At 39.8% G+C, this 17,550-nt stretch overlaps 1 protein-coding gene across 1 annotated transcript; it reads right to left on the bottom strand.

The window, feature by feature from the left end:
• tmc2a (transmembrane channel-like 2a) lies at nt 1-12,730 on the bottom strand. Its single transcript, XM_038734552.1, has 20 exons — nt 12,694-12,730; nt 11,566-11,604; nt 10,994-11,444; nt 9,824-9,982; nt 9,313-9,403; nt 9,119-9,200; nt 8,932-9,038; nt 8,625-8,723; nt 7,779-7,921; nt 7,260-7,407; nt 6,908-7,096; nt 6,178-6,357; nt 5,724-5,882; nt 5,184-5,312; nt 3,751-3,818; nt 3,052-3,291; nt 2,817-2,942; nt 2,378-2,456; nt 1,127-1,247; nt 1-835 (listed from the first exon to the last, which is right to left on the bottom strand). Exons 1-20 carry the CDS (start codon nt 12,728-12,730, stop codon nt 621-623), a joined length of 2,862 nt encoding a protein of 953 aa, XP_038590480.1. The 3' UTR covers nt 1-620.
• Nucleotides 12,731-17,550: the final 4,820 nt, after the last annotated feature.

Raw genomic sequence — 17,550 nt, 5'->3', positions numbered from 1 at the left:
TAAACTGAGCTGCTGCAAACTTTATTGCAAAGTCAGAATCATACCATGGGTTTCAAAGTTATTGTAAATGTAAGAGTAAACATAAAAGCAAGGTCCCACACAGGTTAGTAAAAGGCAGGCATGACTGAAACTGAACTTATATAGGCTAATATAATAAAACATATATATAAACTGTATGTCTGCATCTTGCTGCACCAGCTGTGTATTGTTCTGAAATATTTTTGAAATTGTCACTGGACAAAGGGGTTCAGTGCTTACTTTCATTGTGAGCCCCCATGTTGCGGCCGGTCAATTGATCCATACAGTGTAAGCATAAAAGTCGCAGGTTCTGGCCGTGCAGAAAGGCCAATTTAAATGTGTGGTGTGAGTTAACGTATAACGTACGTTTTTCAACTTAAGTTGGAAAAAAAAAGAGTGGACCAACAACACAATCTTCCTTCATGAGTTGTAAGTTACTCAAGACAAATTGTTGTTAATGTCAGTAATGAACAGTAAAATGTAACTGAAATGCCACAATCTCAACACCTTGCTTTGTGCCTATTTAAGTCTCCAGCTGTGAAATGAACGCAGATTGTCTAAGGGATGAACACAGCCTGCAGGAATGTGATTTTCTCACACTGTTATCTCGGAGGGGGCCCTCTCCCACGGCCTTGGCCCGGTCTGGCACCCTGGCCTGGCATAGGTCCTTGTCCTCTAGGCCCAGGTGGCCGGTTCACTGGCCCTCGAGCGTTGGGGTTAGGTGATGCCAGAGCCACATCTTTCTGCAGGTTAACGCCTTTACCGGCAGACCCGGGCTTGGTCTTCATTGGCTTTGCATCTGGCTCTGGTGTCTTTTCTGTTTAGACATGTTAGTTTTTAAATCACAACATTAATGCCTCAATGAATGCATAACATAAAACGGTAATCAGGAGGAATGGTATTTTTAAATTATGGTATATGGGGGAAAAACTTTGGATCAGTATTAGATAAATAGATACCGTTCTCACTTTTCATTCTAATACTTAAATTAAATACTAATACTAACTAAATACTAAAAACATAATAATATATTTTATATGGAGGCATTTAGTATTTTTTTTCTTCATATATCTGCATAGGACAATCAGCTGTTCATGTGTTTACTGACCAGGCTCAGGTGGAGGAGCAGGGGGGGCGAGGGATCGGTTCGGTAGCAGGTCCTCCAAGTCTTTCATGACCTGGTTGGTGCTGTCTGTGTTATTCCTCCGGTTTTTCTCCTCATCCCGAGCCTGGACACGCAGAGATGGGGGGAGACAGAGACAGAGGTAGTGGTCAGAAAGAAAAGTGGGGAGATGATGAAAAAATTCATGAAGAGTGAGAAAATAAAGAGAAGGAACAGAACAGTTATGTTTAATGTGTTGTTATTTATGTTAAATACATGTGAAGAAGGTGCTTAAAGGATACGGCTGGAGATATTCTATATTCCTCTTATTGTTAATCCCATAATAAGACCAAAACCAACAATGTGTTAGTCCATCGCTCAGTGCTTTCTGACTTCTCCCAGCCTTGTTGTTCCCACTCAAGACATAAAACAGACTCTACAAACAGGTCAGTAAGCTGATTTTTTTTGTCGAAGTCTAAAACAGCTAGGCACTGTATTTTTTAGCAAACATTACTCAAACAGGTATAAATAGTGAATTTGTTGCAGATTATTACGTATTTGGTGCTCAAGTGAGTATTTACAGCAGCAGGACTGACTGAGACAAAATATACTGAAGTGTTTTGATGGTAATGAAGGAACATGTCAAACAGTGCAACAGTGTGGCTCATCGATATGTTTTTAATAGTCTTTGGACAATTATTTAGCTCTATGGCACAGAGGAGTAAAATATATCAGGCTTTGGATACACAGGCAAAAGTAAGACGGTTTTGGTCTTTTCATGATGAATTTGTTGCCACTAAGATAAATATATAATATCACCAAACTCAATTAAATAGTATCTTTAGGGAGATACTTGACCTAAAATAGGGGGAAATGCTGATTATCTGTACACGCTGTGTACGAGTAGCAGCTCAGAGAGGCTTTGCTTAGACTTGGTGATCCTTTCAGCTAAATGCTAACGTCAGCATGCTAACATGCTCACAATGACAATGTCAACATGCTGAAGTACAGCAGATATGTTAACATTTTACCATGCTAACATTTGCTAATTCAGCAGTGAATACAAAGCACAACTGAGGCTGTTGGGAATCTCATCAGTTTTGCAGCAATTGAGAGACAATGCATCCCTTGAGCCACGCAGCAAGCATAAGCTGCACTTCTTTGTATTGGTTTTATTAAATAGTATTTTGGACCAATTATTAAGTCATTTCCAGGTTTTGAACAATGTACTTTACTTTATTTCTATTCTTTACTTACCATCTGCATCTTCTTCTTCAGCTCCATGTTGGAGTTTTGGTAGGCCTCAGACACTGAGTTCAGATAGTAGATGGCCAGTCTGTAAAGGACAAATGACATGATTTGTCTTTTTTTTAGTGGATGCAAAGACAACATGGGGAGTTTTGCAGCCTTTTTAGACACACTCTATAACAACAAATAATAATTTGTGTAAATACATTTGTGTGTGTATCTGCAGTCCAGAGATGTGTGCATGTGCAATGTGCATCTTTTAAATGAAATCAAGACAGATTTAACATGACAAAACTGACCAGAAACTCAAATATCAAATTCAACTCAATGTTTAAAATCAGATATGGGGTTAAAAAATCTAAAAAGTATTTATTTAGATTAGATCAAATAGATCATTTGGGTTCAAAGTGTGTGTGCATATTATCCACTGTCTCTTCTCTACACTCACACCATGAGCAGTACAGCTGGTATGATGAGGCCTGGGTTGGCTGCATAACTGAAGATTGTCCCCATGAAGGCTGGCAGGTCCAGGTCGATCGTCTCCATGATCACATCAAACATTTTCGGCTTCCCGCTGCAAACATCAGCACGGTCAACATGTGTTTGCATTTGCACATGCTCACTTCTAACTATGCTCCTATAACTTAATTATTTGGTTGAGGTATTTTTGTATGTGTTGTTACCTGAAGGGGCCGCAGTCAAATGAGGGTGGAAGGGTCATGATGGTGTAGACGACAGGTAGCAGACTGAGGAAGAGGATGAGGAGCAGCAGACCCATGTAGAAGTTGTTGGACTTGGAGGCCTTGAAGACTCTCTCGTGGGGGACGTTGGTGGCCATTACAGCCCAACACTGATAGTACATTGAGCTGAGGAGGCGGAGCACGTTGATGCCGACCAATCCAGGAGCATAAAATGCACCCATCCTGAAGTACACCAGAACATGACATCATGTAATGTGATCAGATGTTGTTTAACATCTTATATATGAATGCTTGCTTTTTACATGCTGTTTAGACCTATATTTACCAACACGAAACATGGTGTAACTGTGGTCAAATTACGAACCAAGTTAAGCGTTATCACAGGGAGTTTTGGGGAAATTTTGGGGAAATAATACACAACAATTAAATGCACAATTTCTTAACCTTAGGGGTATCGAAACACTTTCAACATACACCATGATAGAATAGAACAATAGAAGATATGATGAAAAATAATTAGTCCAAACACTGGCAGTATTATTGGTAATACATAATCGATTTACTCTGTGACATTGGACACATGCAGAACATGCACCCATGCATGTAAACTCACACACACGCACACAGGAACACACTGGCACCTGAGTGAGTGCCGTGTACGTATAAATTTAAAATTTGTACCAGATCATTCCTTGATTGAAGACCAATCCAAGCACATTACCACTGATGTCAAACTCTGCGTATGAGGGCTAAAAGTGAACAGAGACAATGGTTACTTACTATTTACTGAAAGCTTTACTAATCATATTTTTAACTCGCAGTTAAACATGAGACAGCTCAATTTTGAAAGTATCCTACCACCACAAAAAAAACTAAAAGTCCCAACCCCTTCTCTCAGGCCTCCCTCAAAAGCCACTCCCCTAAAACACATTTTCATGTGCAGGGGCAGATAGGTAAGGAGACAGGCAGGCCAGCCAACCATTTCATTGGGTTTGAATGAAATTATTGGACATGCTTTTTACAGTCCTGCAACAGCCACGGATACCGGACTTTTTAAATTTTTTGTGTCAGAGCATTTGATTTATTGATTGTTGTCGGGATGTATTTCAACAAAAAACAACAAAAATTGCTTATGAATAAATTGCCTAACTAGCTTTAAATAAGTCCCAGGTCAGTAGATAGAAAACTAGATTTCAAGTAAGTTAACAGGTTAGACCTGTGACAAAAAGAATAATGATATACTGTATATAAAATGTATGAAACAAGACAGAGAATCTACAGCCATGCTAGCGGTTCGGGGAGGCTAGACAGCTTGCTCACAATGACAATGTCTTGCAGGTATAATGTTTACCATGTTCACCATCTTAGTTAAGTGTTACTACCATTACCACATACTCAGCCAGAACAATTGAGGCTGATGATAATTTTATTTGGTTTTGTAAATATTTGGTCATAAAAGTGTTGGACAAATTAAACTTTTGACCTGTGGCAACACCCCTCTGCTAACCCTAACTGTATGCTCACATACAACGCGAAGCGAGCGTTTCGCGCTTGATTACATACAAAATCGATGCAAAGATGCAAATTTATGCAAATTATACCAAAGTTAATACATTTCACCCTGAGGGGGAAATGAATGTCTGAAATTTAACCAAATTTAACAGCTAAAAAGTACAAACAAAAGAAAAGGTACAGGTGTAATAACACTTGGAGTTTAAAATAAAGTTTTGTCTGTCATTTTACTACAGAGACCTTTTTTACAGCAGACATTTTGGATGTTCACTCATTGGAATGTCTCACTGGGATCAATAACGGGACTGAACTATCATTAAAGTTAAACATCTGTGCTTTTACTGATACAGCAGGTCAAAAAGTGAATAACATCTGTGGTGCGATTGCTTCTTCAAGTGCTGATCAGTGAACGCAGCCACGCTTATCTTACAGCTAGTAAGATAAAAAATGGTACATACAGACAACAACGCTCACAGAAATGGAGGAGCTACTCACAGGTGGGAAAAGGTTCACTATTTAACGAACGATGGACTGTTCTTTAGACACAAGTAAACTATTTAAAATAAATTTGAACCACAAAATGCTTCAGCTGGCATACTTACAAATCCAGCCTCCAGGTCCCAGCACCAGCAGTAGTTGAGGAAGCGAACGATGACGGCTCTAGCAAAGTCACCAATCAGGATGGTCAGGTAGCTCACCTGGATGTCCGACACCGTCAGCTTCACAAACTCCTGCAACAGCACAAATTCAGGATAATTCAGAGAGAAAAGGGTTTGTGCCGCAGTTTGTCAGCAGCATGCCATCTCTCACGTTCCCATTTCAGGCTTTTTTAGGAACTATAAGACTGAGACTTAATTTCAAATCAAAACAGCAGACTCAAGAAATCAATTTATTTAAATCTTGAACAACCAGTTGGAGAATTACTCAGCGTAGGTGTAGATTTTTTGCTGTCTGAACAACTTTTAGTGGTTTGAAAATCCGATGAAAATCCGATGATTCTTTGGCTTGAGAGAAGTGTAAGAACAAGATAATTCTGAAATGAATGATTTGCAAAATAGTGACTGAAGGAAAATGCATAACTTTTGGCTAAAATGTATTGTCTCTGTGTCATATAATTTTTTTTTTTTTTTAAATTTCATTACTATGCCGACAGCGGTCTCCCAACAGGGTCCTCTGATGACATCAGCAGGATTCATGGGGGGTGGGATGGCGTCGGTGTCGTTAACCATACGTGTGTAGTTTTCGTAGTACTCCTTCATGGCCCAGATGGTGGCGTTCTTAATGGACTCCTCTTGTTCCAGCTGCAAGGCACAAAGAAGTCAGCAGTCTTTTTATATGAGTGTCTAGTGGAGGATCCATCAAAGGTTAACATGACAACGGTTCCAGGTGGAGCCACAAAACAAAACAAAGCAGGCCAGAACTCATACCCTTTGTAAAATAAATATCAAAGATTTATGGTCCTGCAAAAATGAAGTTAAAAATGAATTAAAATGAGCAACATTGTGCCAGCATTGTCTGAAGGATTTCACAAAGTTATCTCACAATCAGGAGCGTTTGTGGGAAATGGGGTCACACACAGAGACACTGCTATCATACCTTGGTGTTGACTTCGTCAAACAGGGCGAACAGAAAGGTGTAGAGGTTTCCCAGGAAGAGGGCAAAGATTCGTCCCAGCTGCCATTTGAGGGCAATTCGAGGATGGTAGTCCTCCAGCTCGGCGATGGTCTCAAACAGAGGAGGACACACCAGACCCAGCAGAGACATGATGATCTCCAGCTGTCCAAAACATTCAAAGTCACCAGTACATCTTCATGTCAAATAATTATTTAATAACAACAGACAACACCATTTTATTTCTCTATATTTGTCTTCCTATTTCAGTTGTTTAACATTTCTTTTTTCTGTTATTATTGTTAGAGCAGTTTTTGATGGAAAGTCTTTTCCCTCACTCTGCCTTTTTTTCTAGACCTTTATAGGTAACAGTTTATAGGTGACCATGTGGTATGGTGGAAAAGCTCCAGAACGAGCAACTACATGGACTTTGAGTTGAGAGTGAGCAGTAGTAGTAGGCTATAAGAAAGAGTATTACTTGTAGTAGTAGTTATAGTAAGAAAGCAGGCAACAGGGAGACCTTTTGCATTTGAATTTGACTTTGTTACCATTGTTCAGCGTCCAATAAACCTGGTAACAGCATAATGGTTGTACCGTAACACTAGCTGCACTACTAGCAGTAGTTTAGCAGCCGCTACTAGTACCTGAAGTTGCAGTGTCAGCATTATTAACATCATTTTCAGTGTTTCATTCAGAACCACCTGAACATCATTACCTCGTTCTTCTCGTACCAGCTGAGGTCGTCCCTGTCGGCGAACTCCTGAGACCTCTTCACCACGAAGTAGATGAGGTAGCCGCTGCCGCCGAGGCTGCAGATGATCATGACGTTGGCCAGGACTCTGAGGAACCTCCGCAGGTGAATGTTCTCATCCTTCTGGTTCTCCTGCTCATCCACAATGGACTCCTGTTCTTGTCAAAACAGGACCAGAGAGGATTTATGGTCAGCAGAGCACTCATCCTGTCATTGACTGCATCAGTGGCGTGGCAGTGAGCTCAAATTGAACAACAGCTGTACTGAAAAATACAGAACAAAAGTATGTTTCTTGTAAAATGGTTGCCATGGTTACCTTGAAACTAGTGGTGATGGAGGCGTACTTGTTGTCAGCGGTCTCCGAGTTGCCTATGAGGTAATCCCAGCTGGTGAACATCTTCCAGGCAAACGTGAACTCTCCTTCCTCTCCGTCTCCACCACCGACATCAGCGTTCTTGGCCATTCTGAAAAAAACAAAACATCCTTCTTTAGACATTACATCAGAAAACATTACTGAAATGAATCTCGATATTTGCATCACTAACCAGCAACAGCACAGCTGTTTTAATCCTGATGTCTTTAAGTTCCGTTATCCTTTGTTTTGTCACATTTTCAAACTTGAAATCATATCAAAACAAACAGCATTTCTTCCCAAATCCAATTATTCAAATACTCAAAAATGGAGCTTGATGATTTTCCCAGGACAGTATTAAGGTTAATGCTCAGGGGTTGTTGATGCAGCCTGGCTGAGAATATTTGGGTAACTTATTTGACAGTAAATGAATGAAAAGCAAACACATGGAGCCTCCTGAGCTGGATGCTGCTGCAGACTCACGTGCGGATCACGACCATCAGGCTGTAGCCGAAGGTGCCGATCCCGACCATGAGGTAAGACAGAGGCAGCCTGAACTTGAGCAAGCCGATGGTCCTCTGGTCATTGTAATATCCGTAGAACAGGACTGAATATTTGCAGTAGCCCTAAGACATGGAGAAGTGTTTGCATTATATACTTTTTCCATTTGTCATTTCCTCAGTTTAGAGTTTAGTGTGTGTTAATTTGCCCAACATCGATGTGCCGCCATTTTAGCCAGGACACTCTCAAAAAGCAGGTGTACATAGCAGAGAACATTTTAGTTAAATAAATGTCAAAGAAAAAAAAAAAGTGGGGTTTTAATTACATAAAGCGCAAACTCCTAAATATGTCACACCTTATCTGGAAGCTGTAGCTAAACAGTTAAGAAGTAAAATTCTCCCTCTGGCTGTTGTGGTCGACAGATTAAAAAATAATCAGGAGGAAAACAGATGCGAGCTGTGTTATTTGGAAAAAGTGGGAAAAGACGAAATTTTCTTCTGCATTGTAGGTCTACATACGACAATAATTTAAGAGTCTGAACAAAGTCTTCTCAACAGGCTGAAATCTTCTGGTGTACAGATGTTCAAAACATTTAGTGGTTGTTTAATTTGGATGTGCATACTTTCATTTCTCTAGTAGGTTAAAAGTATTTATGCTTATTTTCTAACCAATGATCTGTGAAATGTTCTGACATGAAAACCTGATTATACAGGTTAGGTGAACTGATTTTCTTTATTTTTGGACTCTTTGTAATGCCATTCGAAACTGTATGCACTGAAACAATGAGAGTTTGGCATGTTTAAAGGCATGACACAATAAGCAACTGACGTTGAAGTCCATGAGGACAGAGTAGTCCTGAGCGGTGGCCTGCTCTGCTCTGGGTACAGTCTTCCTGGGAATAGACCCATAGGGAAGGCCCATCAGAACCTGGAAAATAAATAAATAATTAATTTAAACATTTTAAATATCACTCTCCAGATATGCTTTCCTCCCACCATCAGGCCCTCAAGGCTCATGAAAATAAAATAATTTTATTATTTTAACCACATGTTCAATGCTTTGTTTTTGAAAAGTGCTATATGAATTGTTTTTATTACAGCGTTTTTTATTCAGAAACAGGACGACATCATCTCACCTCAGGGATGACCACCAGTCCAAAAGTGAAACCAAAAAGGACCAGGTTCATGCCGTACATCCAGCGCAGGAAGATAAAGTAAGACGCCACGGAAGAACCAAAGTGACCTGAGGAGATATTTAAGTTCAGCATCTGTCCACTAGGAGTTGCTGGGAAACAATACAATGGTGCCCTAAACAAAACTTACTTTCCACCTCTTTGATCTTCCTCTCCCAGGGGATACAGGCTGTTCTGAAATTCTCAAAATCCCTCTGGAACTTGATCCATTTCTGGGATAAAAACAACAAAAACATAAAGACTGAATATTATAGAAAGAGCACACCCACGCACACATCAACAAAAAGCAGAGAAAATGTAGAAAGTGTGAATGTTGTGTCTCACCTTTGTCATCATCACTTTGTAGGCGTACCACTTCCTGCCTTTTCCTTTGCCCAAAGCGCCTTCAAACTTATCCACAAATGCTTGAGCCTCCCTGTGAAGAAACAAGGTCACGCGTGAGATAAATCTCTGTTAAACTGAGCTGGATTCATGTTTTTTTTTTTTTTTTTTTACACATTGATTTTAATTTAGAGCCACAAAGAGAAATATTAATTCCATGTGAAGTTTTCAGATGAGTAATGATTTCAGACTCAAATATTTGGCAACTGCAAGTTTGGGGGAAGTGCACATTTAATCGTTTGAGACGAGAAGTTGTGTCACACGTAAAATTCAAAGTGAGTGAACACATGCTGACTTTCATAGCGTGAAAATGTAAAATTTCCAATTCACCAAGTGATATTTGTATTTTCTCTTTGACCTGAGATAAAATGTTCACATGATGGTTCTGTGATTCTGGGTTGAGGCAAAGAACTTTTATGTGAAGCTGGAAAACAGGTCAGGTATAACAGGTTACTTCAAGTGCGTGAGCCTCCGCTTCATCCTCCACGGCTTGTTCCTGATGGTGGCGATCAGTTTCTTTTTCTCCTCCACCTCCTCCATCAGCCGGGCCATCTCTCCCTCTGACATGGACTCCTCCTCCTCCTCATTAGAGTCAGAGTTGGAATCAGACGAGCTTGAGGAAAAAAGGCAGATGGAGACGGAGAAAGGAGGGAGGGAGTGTGTCGTAAAAAAAATACAAGTTTGTGAAGAGGAATTTCATGAACAAAGATGGAGGTGCAAACACACAACAATGGACTGCAGTTCATTTACTTCACTTTACAGCTAGATGCTTCTCTGATCGACTGTCTACAGCCATGCCAGTGGCTCTGTGAGGCTGTACTTTGGCTGGTGCTTTGTGTAATTTCAAAGATTAGCTAATTAGCACTAAACACAAAGGTTATCTGAAGTTGATGGGAATGTCTTTAGTTTTCCAGGTATTCATGGTGCTATAGGAAAAGTCAGGGGATTACTAAAATCAGTAGGATTCATCCTCTGGGATCTATTAATATCAAACAAACCACAGCATGGTGACAATCAATCCAATAGCTATTTTGTACTGGCCACTACCTTGGCTAACCTTAACTACCTTGGTTGGTCAAAACCTGTGAACCTGCAAATGGTGATGAGGGTTGATAAGTAGACATTGCTTTTTTGAGGTGTCACACGCCAAAAGGGAAAGTAGCTAATTCCAAGTATGGTTCTTAGCATAAATAAGCTTTTTGGCCTGCTATCAGCGGGGTTGTAGATGTTGTTCGATCTGTTCGTCTGGCCAACACTTTGGTCCAGAGTAACAGATCTTATTAAATACACACACAATGAAGTTTGTTGGGGATGTTCATGCTCCCTAGATGATACACTGTTTTCATTTTGGTCTATCCTTGAGCATTCCAGTAGCACCACCTCACAAGACTTCAACTTTGTTTACTTAAAAATACTGGCAGGAGTTCCATGAGTTTTGGATGCCATGACATTTGCTGAGCCCATTAATGGCAAGAGGATGAACAAATGTCACATATTTGGAAAAAGAAAGGCTTAAAAAATAGCATCATCCAAGTTCATTCTCATATTGTGAGGTGTAATGAGCACTACACAATCCGCTAGCAGCAGTAGTAAAACTTTGGTAGCTTTAATTCCTCTGGCCTACCTGCCGTCCTTCTTCTTCTTCTTCTTCTTGTCCTTGTCGTTGTCCTTATCTTTCCCCTTCTCCTTGCCTTTGGCATCCCCCTTCTTACCCTTCTTATCCTCCTCCTCCTTCCCTCCTTTCTTTCCTCTTCCTCCCTTCTTTCCCTTCTTTCCTTTCTGCACATCGCTGTCCTCCTCATCACTGTCCTGGACTTTGCCTCCTTTCTTCTTATTGGCTGCGCCTCCTCGCTTCTTCTTGGGAGCCTCGTCCTCGCTCTCATCATCATCGCTGCCGCCACGATTCTTGGTGGGCTTCTTCTTGTTTGCTCCCCTGCGTCTCTTGGGAGGGTCATCATCCTCCTCATCCTCCTCATCTTCATCCTCGCTGGCTGTTTTTTTCCCCCTACCTCTTCCCTTTGCACCTCCTCTTCCAGCTGCCTGCCTCCTGTTTGTTCTCTTCTTGGTGGCACCATCTGTAGATATTAAGATCAAATGAAACACAGTACGGCACTTGAAATTCTGGTTATTAGATGTGACTCTGTGACTATCATTCTTTTTACATCAGTTGCATGAAATGCTGTTTTTTCCACTCACCGTCACTGTCACTTATATCCCCATCTACCTCTATCCCAACTGAGGAAGGACACATAAAAAAAAAAAACACAATCAGATTTACAACAAGTTCAACAAAAAAGAAATTTCCAACTGAAAAAAGTAATGCTGTTAGTATTGAGTCAGTCAGTCTGCCATCATGGTTCATACTGAAATATGTCTACAATTAGTGGGTGGATTGTTATGTTCAGGTTTCATGTCACAGACAGGATACACTCTAATTACTTTGCTGATCCCTTCATCTCTTGCCATCATCAAGTCCAATTTTCAAATACTTTGCTGACACCAAAACAAAAGCTTCCCCAAGTTTTGGGAAGGAAGTGGGAAGTCCAAATGAAGTCATTTACAAGTCATTTAAACTGTATAACTAACTATAATTATAACATTTTTATGTGCCGTCAGGTAGATGAGTGAAGTCAGCAGTTGTTGGACAGACAACAATAGAAGGCACAGTATATTAATATCCTTTCATGGTTTTGATGGCCCCAGCATGTGGTGGTCCTTTGAATGGCCTCCTCCTCCAGAGAGCCAAAATGAAATTGGAACATCTTGGTTTTCCTCCAGAAGTATCTCAACAGTATGATGGGAAAAGACAGAAGAGGTGAATCCATGAGTGAGTATAGGGGTTGCAGATAGCTTCAGAAGAGAAGAGAATGTTGCCACAATTTCCTTTCATGGGAGCTGTAGTTTTTTCTGTGCTCCCAAAGTTATCATTAGTAACCTTTGTTAAAATCACATGGTTTAAAATGTCTTATAACAACTGCTGTAGTGGAATGTCGATTTGTCTTAGAACATGGGAAGTAAACTTCAGTAATATGCTTTTCTAGAAGACCAATGAAAGAAATGCTGAATGAGAGACTGCATTGAGTTACAGAAATGCTAGCTCAGACATGACGACATGCGTTCAACACTCTTTACTGAGAGGGTGGACATCTTGGTTTGTCCACCAAGTGTTCTCCATGGTATGTTCATATTTACAAAGTAAAGTGCACTTTAAAACACAAATTATTCTTACAAATTTGCTTTGATACAAAAGAAGCACTTTCCCAAAAGGATACACCCTCTATTTATCTATCACCATTATGACCATTATCATTACCTACAACTCACCTTCTTCTATTTTAGCCAAATCACTTTTTCTCGGCATGATGAAGATAAAGAGCGTCTGTCCTCTGTGTCCTCTGCACCGTTCACCCAGTCTACCCCCCAGCAGGTTGGCTCTACTCTGCCTTGGCTCCCCGGCAGCACCCAACTCAGGTATCTGACAGTGCCGTCACCATGACGACTGCTGCATGTGACACGCTCTCAACAGGTGTACTGGATAGGACCGATAAATTCTGGAAACCAAAAGCTAAACCACACAGCAAGGCTGTGTTATTCTCCAGGAGCTAGGAATTTATATTCTCATTACTACATAGAGGTGGTGGTAGTAAAACGCTGGATCATTTCAGTCCCATATTGATTCTTGGAAATGAAACAGCATTCAATGTGACTATTTAGCAAGGCTTGACTGTGTCCTGCTTGTTTTCCCTGAATGGCAAAATAGCCACATCATCCAAATTGCCTAGAGACACTCTCACTAGTTTTGTTATTGGAGAACACAAACCCACACACACACACACACACACACACACACACACACACGATGACCAGACGGCCTAAAGATTTAATGAAGGTTTAGGTTTCCCTCTGCGAGGCTCATTAGGCAAACAGTAAATATCCTGAGATGTCATTTTCAAGAGAAATACAGCAGGTAAAGAGTCAGCCAACCTGCAGCAGAGAGTGAGAGAGATACCTGCGTGTGCAGAGCTGGAAGAAACACCTCACAGCTTCATTACATAGCAGAGGAGAGATCATTTTCCCCATCCAAAATGATTCAGTTACACGGTTGTTAGTTTCCACAGGTGAGATGTTGACCACAGCCTTTAAGACTTATTATGGCACATGTTGAGAAAGTGTATACAACAGCATGATATTACTCTCTTAGATGTTGCCAGAGTACTGATTACATCTGCGATGGTATAATTAGTTTAGATCATCCAGCCCTACTGTAAATCTTGGTTGTCAGTTAAGCGTAAACTGACACCACACAGACCAACCTAAATGTAAAACCTAACCTAAACTTATATAGCACATATAGCCTACACCCTCATATATATTAGCTTTAACACCTTATCCCCTGTGCTTTTTGTGCGAGGTATGTGTATGGGTACGCGTGCATCTAGTGGGAACTTTTCTGATATTATAAGGAAATGCCTTGTGTTTGTGATTGTGTTGCAAAGCAATTTCCCCACGGGGATAAATAAAATATGGTTCACGAGCGGTGTTAGGTGGGCGGAGGGTATGGAGTGTCCAAATAGTGCCCTCTTCATGTTTTTCCTTTTTCTTTTAAACCTGTATTAACTGATTTCTTTGGCCACTTGGGGGCAGCAAAAACAGACGATATCTAAGGCATAACTCCAGTTTTATTAGTATGTCCATAGGAGGAGCCTCAATGGGGGAAACCAACAGCAAAACCCCTAAGAGTGAGAAGCACATATTAAAGAGAACCGAACCCGTGAGCGTTTACCCCATTGGTACAGTTTGTTTGGGTTGGTGTGAATACCTGTCAAACCGTAACACAGGTCGAGCTCAGGGAGGACTGTGAGACTGGCAGTCAGATCAGGCTCCTTCTATGGAAGCATCGAATCTTTGACTATTCGTGGTCACCCCTGAATGATGTATTAATGAGGTCATATTAAGCTTTTTGGCTTTTTCTCTTTTCTTTATTGTCCTATATAATAGGTTTGCTATGGGGAAAAGTCCAAAGTCCACCCTGAAGGGAGTTACCTTCTCCTACAGAAAATGAAGCTCGGAACCGCCGGAAAACAGCTTGTTTGTAGTCTAGCCTTTTCTTCCATAACCTATCTGCGTCACTATGTGACACGCGTCTTAATGCTCACCTATAGCAACTTGTCAGGCACGCCCTCAAAAACACTGCTGGAGAAACACACTGAGCTGCAGCACCAAGAGTGACAAAACGTCCGCCCACTGCCTCCCCTCACCTCCACCCTCCCTACTTAGCAATAAATAAACTTTGAACCGTGTCTGTCGCCATACATACAGGGAGGACAGAAACCTCCCAAGGAGCAGAAGGGAATCTTGATTTTCAGAATGAATATAGAGAATGGAAAAATTACAATCAAAATATGAAAGACATACTATAAAACATACTATAGCAACAAATACAGTACATACAATATATAATAATAATAGGCTAATAATTATAATAAGTAAAATTTATTCTTGATGAAAGATTGGCCTTGATGAAAGATTGGCCCCTTTATATATTGAACTTTATTTACCATATTGAAGTATTTACCATGTAAGTATATATGCATTCATTCATTTAATAAAGGAGATAAATATGGATTATAAACACAAGCTGCTTGGCCTGACCAGCCATTTGCATGGTACAACTTCTTTTTGCATGTTTGCAATAGTGGCCTACTTACTTCACTGGTCCACTTTTATGACAAACAAGTTGTGGTGTGATATGTGCTCAGAACATCAGCAGAGTTTCTTCCTGGAAATGCCTGCATTATTAATGTATTTAATACCATCTGTCTTATGAGACGTTCATATGCGTGACCCTCTAAAGTTGGCTGATATGCACAGAGCAACATCAATATGAACCTGATGGTGCCCCTTGATGAAATCCAGGTAGTAAATTTGAAGAGGTTTGTTGTTTTTTTACCCGCTGACTGTATGACCAATAATCAAATGACATTTCCACCATGGCTTATTTGTACAATTATAGTATATTATATAAGTATGTCTGGTGAAAATCCAATACAGCTCACCATCCAAATAACACCATTCCTACAGTAAAGCATGGAGGTGGTATTATCATGTTATGGGGTTGATTCTCTGCAGCAGGGACTGGAGCACTTATCAGGATAGAAGGAAAAATGGACGGGGCAAAATACTGTCAAATTCTTGAGGAAAATCTGCTGCTCTATGCCAGAAAGTTGTCAATGGGAAGAAGATTTACCTTCCAACATGCCACTGACCCAAAGCACACAGCAAAACTGACCACACAGTGGTTGAAAGAGAAAAAATCCTTGCATGGCCTAGTCAGAGCTCAGACTTAAACCCCATTGAAAATCTGTGGAATGACTTGAAGACAGCAGTCCACAAAAGGTCACCATCAAATTTAACTCGATCAGTTCTGCAAAGAAGAGTGGTCAAATATTGCAATGTCTAGATGTGCAAAGTTAGTAGAGACATATCCCAACAGACTAAAGGCGGTAATTAAAGCAAAAGGTGGTTCAACAACATACTGAAACAAGGGGGTGATCCTTTCTCCAACTCAGTGATTATGTTTTTTTATTTTTTTATGACATATTGGTGTTATATCTTTCACTTGGATGTTATAAGTTGCACTGAGTAAATACAGCTAAATGAAACAAAAACTGTGTCTGTCTTCATTTCAGGCTGCAAAGCAACAAAATGTGATTATTTTACAGGGGGGTGATTCTTTTCTATACCCACTGTAAGGACTGAAAAAGCAAATAAGGCATAAACAAATTATAATGCTATTTTATTTCTTTTCTGCTCTTTTATTTCTTTTCTTATTGTCTGTTGCCTGCTACAGTTGGCAGTAATATTGTGAAATTTAGCAACTCTAAAGAATGTAAGTACTGTTTAAGCTGTTTGCATGTATGAATGTGTTAATCACATTGTCCAAATAGTGCTGTCTGTATGATGTTCAAAGTTTAATTTATTTACAGTTACCAGTTTAGGTCTTTGTTTATGGTATTTATTTGTTGAGAATGTCATAATTTTACACCAAATGCATGTTTAAGAATACATTCATATTTGGGTTTTTTTTCTAGTGCTACATACAGTTTGTTAAATGGCATTGTATTTGTCTATTGTGCCACCTAGTGGCTATCCACTAAAAACAAAAGACTCAAAGATTGACCCAAAAATGTAACATTACCATAGACTCTGAACATGTATGCTACAACTGTCTGCAACTTAAGGAGTCTGCCTAAAATAAAAGTGTAAACACAGGCATTACATGAACTGAAGTTGCATGCACTCTGAAATTGAAAAGTCATACACAATCTGTGTGCAGTTACTTTACACTGAGGTGTTACTCAAAAGCTTTATTTTTCTTTAAATGTAGTTTTTGCACTTTCGGAGACTTATCATTTCAGTAGCAGTAGCTGCTACTAACTTTGTATTATAAGGGTTTTTATGCAACATATAAGGTTGTAAAATATTAAAATGTTTACTTAAACCACAAATGAGACTTTAAAATGCGGATCACATACATAAGCATGTATGACAGCAGACTGCATAATATTAATTATACAATAGAATAATTTATAGTCTATGATAATAACATATTTATCACTTATCCATTCTCTAGAGGGAGTACCTTTACTTGTAACTTTGATTTGTTAGCTTTTATTCTTTATAGATTTTTTTTAATCCTGTCTAGTAATTTTGAATTGATTGTGAATACTCTGAGTTCTCCAGGAAGCAACCAAGTAAATAAACATCAATCAGTGAGGCAAATATTCATTCATTGCCCTTTGTATGATTCATTGATATGAGTAAATCTGGCTTGTTCCATTTCTAACATGTAATAACGTACTGCCTCCTACTTACTTTATGAATGCAGACCATTTTAACACACCAGGGTAACTTGAAATGATCTTAAAATGATTGTAGGTGCACAACAATTTGAACTATGAACCTCAGAGAAGAAACAGCAATACTACTGTAACAGTAATATCAGAGCAATACTAGGTCATAACAAAATAATAAAAGGTTTAAACCCGAAAGCAGAACTAGAACACTGATTTGTATGTTCGAAGTGAAAAGATGAAAGCTCTGGGTGGTCAGTGTTTACTTCCGCAGAGACATGAGATTATTTGGGGAACCTTTTCTACTAATCCTCGGGGGACTGAGGGA

The sequence above is a fragment of the Micropterus salmoides genome, unplaced genomic scaffold (genome assembly GCF_014851395.1).
Source record: "Micropterus salmoides isolate LMB-PRFRI ecotype aquatic unplaced genomic scaffold, ASM1485139v1 Ms_hic_scaffold_20, whole genome shotgun sequence".
In the NCBI taxonomy this organism is placed as follows: Eukaryota; Metazoa; Chordata; class Actinopteri; order Centrarchiformes; family Centrarchidae; genus Micropterus; species Micropterus salmoides.
Note: the sequence above shows the minus strand (reverse complement) of the source record. Positions and strands in the feature narration are given on the sequence as shown.